General features: G+C 43.4%; 1 protein-coding gene across 1 annotated transcript in view; it reads right to left on the bottom strand.

The window, feature by feature from the left end:
* Window positions 1-4,883: 4,883 nt before the first annotated feature.
* The window catches only part of EXOSC3 (exosome component 3), a 9,181-nt gene continuing 5,030 nt past the window's right edge, over window positions 4,884-9,034 (bottom strand). The window contains exons 3-4 of the mRNA XM_073353269.2: window positions 6,529-6,680; window positions 4,884-5,177 (exon numbers count right to left, since the gene is read on the bottom strand). Of these exons, the coding sequence (XP_073209370.1) occupies window positions 4,976-5,177; window positions 6,529-6,680 (354 nt within the window). The 3' untranslated portion in view covers window positions 4,884-4,975. The remainder of the gene's footprint in view (window positions 5,178-6,528; window positions 6,681-9,034) is intronic.

Here is a 9,034-nt window from a genome sequence, read left to right as displayed (position 1 = left end):
TACCTGAAGCAATGTGTTTGGTTTGAAGTGTGTCAGACTTCCCTTGGGATAACAAGCCTGGGGCATATAAATTTCTTTGTTAAATTGACAAACTTACATAAGCTTGCAGCGTCCAGCGGGCATTACTGGACACTGCAGTACAGAGGTTCCTAGGGCTGCGTCTGGGACTGGAGATGCTGGTTAGCGTCATTCGCTTGCAAGTAGCTGGGAGCAGCTTACATGGCAGAGGCTGTGTGTGAACAGCCCAGGAGTGGGGCTTCTCACAGCAGAACAGTGTAAGGCTCGTTCCCAGAGTCAAGGAGTGGAGTGGCCTAGCAGATCACTGGTCCAGACAACACCAGAGGGGATCACCACACTATGTACATTCTAGTTCATCAAAGAATGTCATGGGAGGTTTAAATGACAGCCAGGGTCATACTGGTCACGAATATAGTTGTGAAATGTATGCACAGATACTATGTAAGAAGTTATATGCTGCAAATATGTTTTAAAGTCTGTATCAAGGCAGAGTTAACAGACAGGCTTTCTGTCAGACATTGGATGTTTATTCTCCTGTCTCTCTGTCGGCATGTAAATTAAGCATTGTAAGCTACCTGGAGGGAGGCATGCTTACCTGTTAGATGTTTCTGTTGACTTAACATGTATAGGTACACAGAGGGGAAAGAGAACCTTATTTTAACATGCACCCCAAAGCTTTGTTTGGGCAACAAAGAAGACACCCTGTCCTCCCCAACCTAGGAAGTAAACGGGCAGCATGTTTACATTCATGAAAAAGAAATCAAAACCAAAACCAGTCTGTGTTGCAATGCTGCATGGGACGTTTAGGATAAGATAAACTTCTTTAGAAAGGGGGATAAACCTGTTAGTTTAATCTCTAGAAAGCACATTATGACTTTGTTTTATATGTAACCTTTTGTTTCCGTTATCCTTACTCAGGGTCTCTTGCCTCTTTGCTAATAAAATTTGTTTTACCACAACTATATCTCACTGCTGTGGTATTAAGCAAGGTGCTGATCCTGCACTGACTCATACAAGCTTTTCCCTTGGAGACAGCCAACCTAGGATTTCTGTAGTGAGTAGATAAAGGACTGGAACCTAGAGCCCTGTACGGGACGAGTGTAGAACCCTGCAGTGGGACTGGGATCCCATGGGTCCTGCAGGAGCTGCTGCATAATACCTGGAGTGGGATTAAAAGAAGTGCCACACAGGGTTCTACTGGACACTACAGGGGAAGACTTCAAAGGGACTCTCGGTCTAGAGTGCACTTATTGTTAGCCTGCAGATAATGTTCCCTCTAATTTTTGACAGGCCGTAGGCACAAAAAATTTCTTCTGGGCAAATTTTTGTGCGTGCGGTGTTTCACTGTGTGCACAGGGTTTAGGATCTGTGTGCATGCACACACATGCACAGCTTAGAGGGAACAGTGCCTGTAGAGCAAAATAATGTCTGCCAGAGGACAGTGCTTGGGAGACTAACAGGCTGGTGGTGTCAGGGAGCTAGCACCCAGTTAAGCACAAACAAGTCTCTCTGCTCCTGGAGGCAGGGCAGCAACAAGCGACTCTCATTGCTGGGTACCCTGAGAACTATCATAGTACAGCATTAGAAGAGGCTGACCCTGTTGTTTGTCAAAAGGCAAAACCCTGGGCTCCTGCAGCTGCAGCCTTCATTTTAATCATTAGATTATACTGCCTTAGGAAGGCAACAAAACAAACCAAGACCGACCTTTTTGTATTAAAATTCCGTATCTGGAGAAGACTACAAAAGTTACAAGACTGGTTACTAAAGAGTTAAGCCCTTCAGATCGAGTTGACAGTTTTATTCCTCAGAAGCAATGAGCATCTCTTAATAGGTAGTTTCAGCTTTTTTGTTCTTTGAGTTTTACTTACTGTAGAAATCTATTATCCAGAGCTTTTCACACATTTCCTAATTAAACTTTTTTGCAGAGAGGTGGGGCATAAATTAAACAAAATTAGTCCCCAGTGCAACTTAATTGAGTTCATGTGACTTACATCAGGGGAAAAAAAGTGAGCCAATGTATTTTGAGTTCAAGTAAGGCAGTTTTCTTAATTTTACACTGCAAAGAGAAAACTTCAAACTATTAGTTCAGTGGTAGATCCAGGATAATAAAAAGGGCCCAGTGGCATAATGTAAATGTTAGACCCAAAAGACTAGAAACACCATGGCTAACAGACCCCCTCATCACAAGGGCTCTAGGCCACACTCTCCACTGGGGAAAGGGTTCAGCTCCTCTGCAGTTAGAGGAATTTCACTATCTTATTCCAGAAGTTATTTTGGCCCTCTTTGGGCTCCTACTGCCTTACTTCCTATATGATGGTAGAAAGGCATCTAGGTCACTGCAGGAAAGATGCCTGGAAAACACATTTTTTTTTAAATTAATTTTTTTAACTGCACCCCTGCTGTGTTCATTATCTCAGTGCCAGAGGCTCCTTGTGATCAGTGATAATTTAGTTTTCCACTACAACCCCTCAAACCCTACACAATAGTTTTTCATTAAAAATTGTGTTAGATAATAACAATTCTGCATGAAATGTGCTGAGAAAACACTGCACAGACCAGGCAGATACCAACATTAAAGAACAAACAGTATTTTTCCTGTCAGAGCTTTTAATAATTCTAATAAAAATAAAACCCAGCCTGCCTTATTTTCCTTTGTTCTGCATAATCTGTAGCCACAGCAGCATGCTTGACTGCATTTGAAGAATGTCTTTCTGAAAACTTTCCATGTAGCACTTGCTCAGTTTTTCCTTAAATTGCCATTGCATAGCTCATCACTAAGATTTGTAACAACAGATACACATCATCAATACTAAAAGGACAACACTCCCAATGTTATGATAGAAACCTGCAATGAGTGTACAGCATCCCGAGGCCTTTCATGTTATGTTATTATTTCCATTTCTTGATTAGTCCTGCTATTACATATCATGCTTTGGAGAAAGTGCTTTGCTTAAAGAAGCTGATTAAACAATCTTTTTTCCCCCCTTTTTAATCACAAAGAAGGAAAGCCAGAAGTCAAGCATGCAAACAGCACAAAATGGCACTCTAACGCAGAATCCAGGTCCTTTGTTTGGAGAGGGGCTTCCAAATTTAGGAAGACTGAGCACTGGACTCCAAAGAATCCATCACCTTTGGTATGGGAATAGAAAATTATGCCTCCAAGCCTTCAGCCTTAGCACTGGCTAAAAAGGTCACTCTTCAGCTCCCTCCACGAACAAGGGAGATAAGGAGATAAGCACCACTGGCCATGCTCAACCCAAAGATCAACTGGTGTTTTCGCATCAATTCCACCTCTGTGGTGGGTCATAGGAAGCGCCAGCAAGAACCGTATCCCCCTCATGAAAAGATAGAGGAGGAATTTCTAGGATATCTTTGCCCTCTCAACAAAATGCCAGGCAAAGAAGCCACTGAGATCCCCTCACAATCTTGCAAAAGAATGAGTAGGTCTCATCTCTCAACCAGGATTGGAAGGCAAAGGTTAAAACCCTATTGTCAAGAGCCAAAGAAGGGCGTTTTCTAAATCCCTATCTTTTGGAAGCCAGAGAGGGATTCATGTATGCAGCATGACTGACTCAGCATGCTTCTGAACATATTACTGTAGGATAAAATTGACTGAGGCTTATACACCACCAGATTGGTATGCAATGGAATCAGTGATTGTGAATTAGTAAGCTTTAACTAACAGAAACTCACAGGATGAGGGACAACTGTAGAAGTCTGAACAAGGTCCTGATGTCCCACCATGAGTTATTCACGGCTATTTAAGATTATTAGTAGTATTATCCTAATGCACAGCAGCCCCAATTAGGGACACAGACCCCATTGTGCCAGGCACTGTACAAACAGAACAAAAAGATCATCCCTCCTCCAAAGAACATACACTCTAAGTGCAAGACAAGAGACAACAGCAGGTTGTAATGAAAATTGATGGTCCTTTGGTTATGCAGTCTGATAACAAGACAGTCACTCAGTCAGTGGCAAACAAGTTTAGAACAAATACATCACACAGCACTGGTATATCCAACCTGTGGAATTTACTTCCATAGAAGTCTGAGTCATGCCTGTGGAAAGAATTCAAACAGAGCTGAATAATTTTATGGCGAACAGTATTTGCAGCTGTGTCTGCTAAAATAAGGGTAAATCAAATATGCCTCAGGGAATAAAGTGTTCCCCATGGAGGGCTATGTAGCACTATAATCGCATCAATTTTGAACACTTACTAATCACTGTGGCATAAGATGATGTATTTTACATTGTAATCTTTTCTCTCAACTATTGCTAGCCACATATTTCTAGGAGTATGCAGCAATTTGCTTGGCTTTTTCTTTAAAGGATGTTTGAACCATCATGTAATTCTGGATCAACAGGGTTTTTGTTCAGTATGTCATTTCTAGTGCCTTACCTCCCACGTAGCTTATTAAAGGAACATGAACTTCCATCCTCTTGTCTTTCTCACATTCTATTTTAGCATTTGGCCTGTCCCATCCAGATCTTTTGTCAAAAAAAGGCAGAATTGGCTCTTTAAAAGTTAATATATTAAGGCCTAAAACATGATGAGCTTGAAGAACCAGAAAAAAAATTATATACAGAACCTCTTAGTGGAAGGAACACCAAATGCATGTAGGCGATCAACTGCGTTTTCTGCTCTCATGTGATGGAAGAATTAGTGTTGCTACTAAATTCTGTGTTGCAAAAATAAGCATGCTCTCCAGTGACACTATTGTGAGAGACTTTAAAAATTACATCTTTGTGTTTCATAATAATCAAACACTGCTGCTAAGAAAGTGAAAAGAATGCTTGAATACAGAAGACTAAACAGACTGAAGGATCGGGAAAGAGGGGAAAAATTAAATAGGAGACACACAAAGTTTAAAAATGAGTTATTAATATACATCTGAATACAAAAATATTACAATCATTGCAAAGACTGAAAAGAACCCAAGATGTTTTCTTTACATCATCTCTCTGATAGTTTGGCAAATGCTTGTGTTCTTTGTTCTGCTGTCATATGCTCACAGGCTTCCAAGATATTTGCCACAATTAAAGTCTGTTGAATTGTTTTTGCCTTTGCCCATATTCTTCCATTCATTCCAAACACTATCTCAAAAGGGTAGAGTTGTCCCAATTCCTGAATGATTTCACAATTGGGAGCTAAAAGCCTGAAAACAAAGTAAAAGGGATGGCAGAAGAAGAAATTATTGTGTAACAAATACATTTCAGTGTTGCCAGTCAATGACAGGACTACTGCTAATACCACTAGGAGTATGAAGGCATCTGTAGCAACTTCAATAGTTAAGGCTGAACCGAGCTGAAAACATGGATTCAAACTTTATTATAATATAACATAGTAACATTTTGAACTTCTTGTTTAGTGCTCATGTATGAGTTTAATTTTAAAAAATTCCAAAACCAAGAGGAAATTAAGAGTTAAGATTAAATTTTAAAATCCCCCCCCAAATGTATCCTGCAGTGACACCATGCAACAATCATAATGAAGATAGTCTAGTGTTTGTGAACCAGACTTAATTAAGTTGATTTTTAGCTCCTCATTTGCGACTGAGCAGAAAATAGGATTTATTCTAACCTGTAACAGTTCATCCAGACTGTATGAGGAAGAGGTGCTAATTAAAAATCTTTGAACAATAGAGGGTATTTTTTGCTATTGCCCCTTCCTTCTCTCATCCCCTGCATAGCTTTTGGAGGGAGGAAACGGAATTCTTTTTTTGTTTCTTCACAGTCCTTTTCTTGGTACTCTTTGGAAGAGAGACTTCTAAGGATGCTTGAGAATGCCACTGAAGGCTGGGTGAAGACTGTGTTCAAGGAACTGATGTCATTCTCAAACCAATTGCTATATACAGATTCTACTTCACCACTGAAGACGGAAATATGTACATAGCAAATTTATGATTAGCCTCCATAGGTGACAAAAGCAAGTTTCTGATGGATTGGGTTCACAATATTTTCTAAATAATGTAGCAAGAAGATCAAGTAGAAAAGAAATTCCACTTCAATACACTACCACGTAATAAAGTAAAAGGTAAAGTCTATAGTAGAATATGGTTAGAGTACAACTTTCTCAAGGAAACAGCAAACATACCAGAGGCTTATTAATTTAAAATGCCAGTTTGTAATTGAGGAACAGAGAGGAGCATTTTTAGTTTTGTGACATCTGTTGGTTTCTACTTATTGTATTTTATTGTTCGTTTCCCCTTGTTTATATTATATTATATTTGTATGCTGATTACAAACTTAGGACCACAAAGAACAACTTTGTCAGGCAATAATGTTGACAATATGTGCCCTAAGAACAATATAATACACATCTGTTACTCCACATGTTATACTGTTCAGACCTGCTGGTTATGGACATCCAATGCTAAAGCATTAAATATTAGGGTGCATACCAGTTTTCATCAAGATGAAGAGTTTCACTCATCTGTCACAGCTCAAAAAATTGACAAAATTCAGCTTCTCTCTCATTCCTGGAAAGTTAAAAATTGTAATACTTACTTTCTTATTAGACCTAAAGAAACCTTAAACAACAGGCCTTCGTGTCCAATTACTCCCATTCCATTCGCTCTTCCACTGCTGTCTATACAGACCATCTCTGGTTCCATGTCTTTATTGGCTACAATGAATTGACCATAAATAAGATCTCCCACCTAAAACAAGCGATGGGAAATGTTCAGAGAAACTGTATCATGTCTGTATATCTTTTTGGTTAAACTCGTCCCTAGGTTCTTTACAAAAATACACAGTTATGCAACAGTAGATTGAGATATATAAGCAGTTTATTTTTCAACATTTATCCATTCTTCCAGTGCAGTCATGTCTTGTGGATGCTACAGGTGTTAACTCGTATTATCTACATACTCCTTGGCTCAGTTATATAGGGTTGCCGTCTCAACAGTTGCAAAAGGAACTCTGCGTGTATGCAGCAGAGACTTTCCTTTAAAGCAACACTCACCACAAACCTCATATATGGTATTTTTAAAAATAAACCAGTTTCCTCATCTTTTCACTCCTTTTTAGATTTAAAACAGAAGGCTTTTAAACATAACTTACTTTCATAATTTAAATAGTTTACTTTTTCATTTCACTCAGCTTGGATAATGAAAATGGGTTAGTCTTCTTTTCTCTTTGCTTTTCAGTTTTACTTTCTGGTTATGGAATATTACAGGATGCAGCAATACTGGGATACATATACTAAAGAAAATAGTTTCTATTTAAATATTAAAGACAGAAACATTTCTATTGATGTCACTGTGATGCTGGAAAACCCTGTTTTAATGGGGTTGATAGGGCTGCTGTTAGACTTGCTGGGGTCTGGGGCTGAAGCCGAAACCCAAGCCCCACCACATGTGGCCAAAGCCCAAGCTCCACTGCCTGGGGCTGAAGCTGAAGCCCAAGGGCTCCAGGCGTGAGTTGCAGGGCTCAGGTTACAGGCCCCCAGCCCCCTCCACCCAGGGTGATGAGGCTCAGGCAGGCTCAAGCTTCAGTCCCCCCTGACAGATGTAGTATGTCATGTAGTAATTTTTGTTGTCAGAAGGGGGTCGTGGTGCAATGAAGTTTGAGAAACCCTGTTCTATGCTATAAGAAAATATCTACATTTTTCTTAATAACCTTGAAAATGTTTGCACTGAACTTCTGAACTAATTAATGGCCCTATCCAGTGGTGAGCTGGAGCCGATTCACACCGGTTCACTGGAGCCAGTTAAATTTAGAAGCCCTTTTAGAATCGGTGGAGGGACAACCAGTTCTAGAAGGGCTTCTAAATTTAGCAACTGGCCAGAAGTGGCGCCTTAGGCGCTGACTCCATGGGTGCTTCGGGGCTGGAGCACCCACGGGGAAAATTTGGTAGGTGCAGAGCACCCACCGGCAGCTCCCTGCCCCGCGCTTGGCCCCAGCTCACCTCCGCTCCGCCCCTGAACGCGCCGCCCCGCTCTGCTTCTCCACTCCCCCAGGCTTCCCGCGCGAACAGCTGATTCGCGGGAATCCTGGGGGAGGCTGAGAAGCAAGCAGCGGCTCTGCGCTCAGGCCCAGGGAGGTGGAGGTGAGCTGGGGCGGGGAGCGGTTCCCCTGTGCGCCCCCATGGGTTACATGCTGCGGTGCGGGCAGCCCTCCTCGTGCCCCAGCTCACCTCCGCTCCGCCCCTGAACGCGCCGCCCCGCTCTGCTTCTCCACTCCCCCAGGCTTCCCGCGCGAACAGCTGATTCGCGGGAATCCTGGGGGAGGCTGAGAAGCAAGCAGCGGCTCTGCGCTCAGGCCCAGGGAGGTGGAGGTGAGCTGGGGCGGGGAGCGGTTCCCCTGTGCGCCCCCATGGGTTACATGCTGCGGTGCGGGCAGCCCTCCTCGTGCCCCAGCTCACCTCCGCTCCGCCTCCCTGGGCCTGAGCGCGAAGCCGCCGCTTGCTTCTCAGCCCTCCCAGGCTTCCCGCGCGAACAGCTGATTCGGGGAAGAAGCAAAGCGGGGCAGCGTGTTCAGAGGAGGCGACGGAGCGGAGGTGAGTTGGGGCCGGGTGTGGAGCTGCTGGTGGGTGCAGAGCACCCAGGGAGTCGGTGCCTAAGGTGCCACTTTTGATGTGATCAGTGGGTGAATGGCCGCTCCTCCTGTTCCCCCCCTAATTACGCTACCCCGCCCCTAGGAGCCAGAGGGACCTGCCGGATGCTTCCTGGGAGCTGCCCCAGGTAAGCACCAGTGGGACTCCCCACCTTGCCCCTGGCAGGTCCCTCTGGCTCTTAGGGGCAGGGCGGGGTGGGCACCCACTACAGTGGCCCACGAGATCCTCCTGCCCGGTTCTGGAGGCAGTCAGGGGACAGAGGTGGATGGGGCAGGAGTCCCAGGGGCGGGCCTGGCCCCCTCGTGGGGTGAGGAGGGAACCAGTTGTTAAGATTTTGGCAGCTCATCACTGGCGCTATCCCATCTTGGAAATGCAATGTGCAAGGAAGCTCATCCTGCGGACTTGGAAGCTGAATGAAGGAAATAAAGTCACAGGAAAATGTTCTGTTTCCCTCTT

This window comes from Lepidochelys kempii, chromosome 7 (genome assembly GCF_965140285.1).
Source record: "Lepidochelys kempii isolate rLepKem1 chromosome 7, rLepKem1.hap1, whole genome shotgun sequence".
Taxonomy (NCBI): Eukaryota; Metazoa; Chordata; order Testudines; family Cheloniidae; genus Lepidochelys; species Lepidochelys kempii.
Note: the sequence above shows the minus strand (reverse complement) of the source record. Positions and strands in the feature narration are given on the sequence as shown.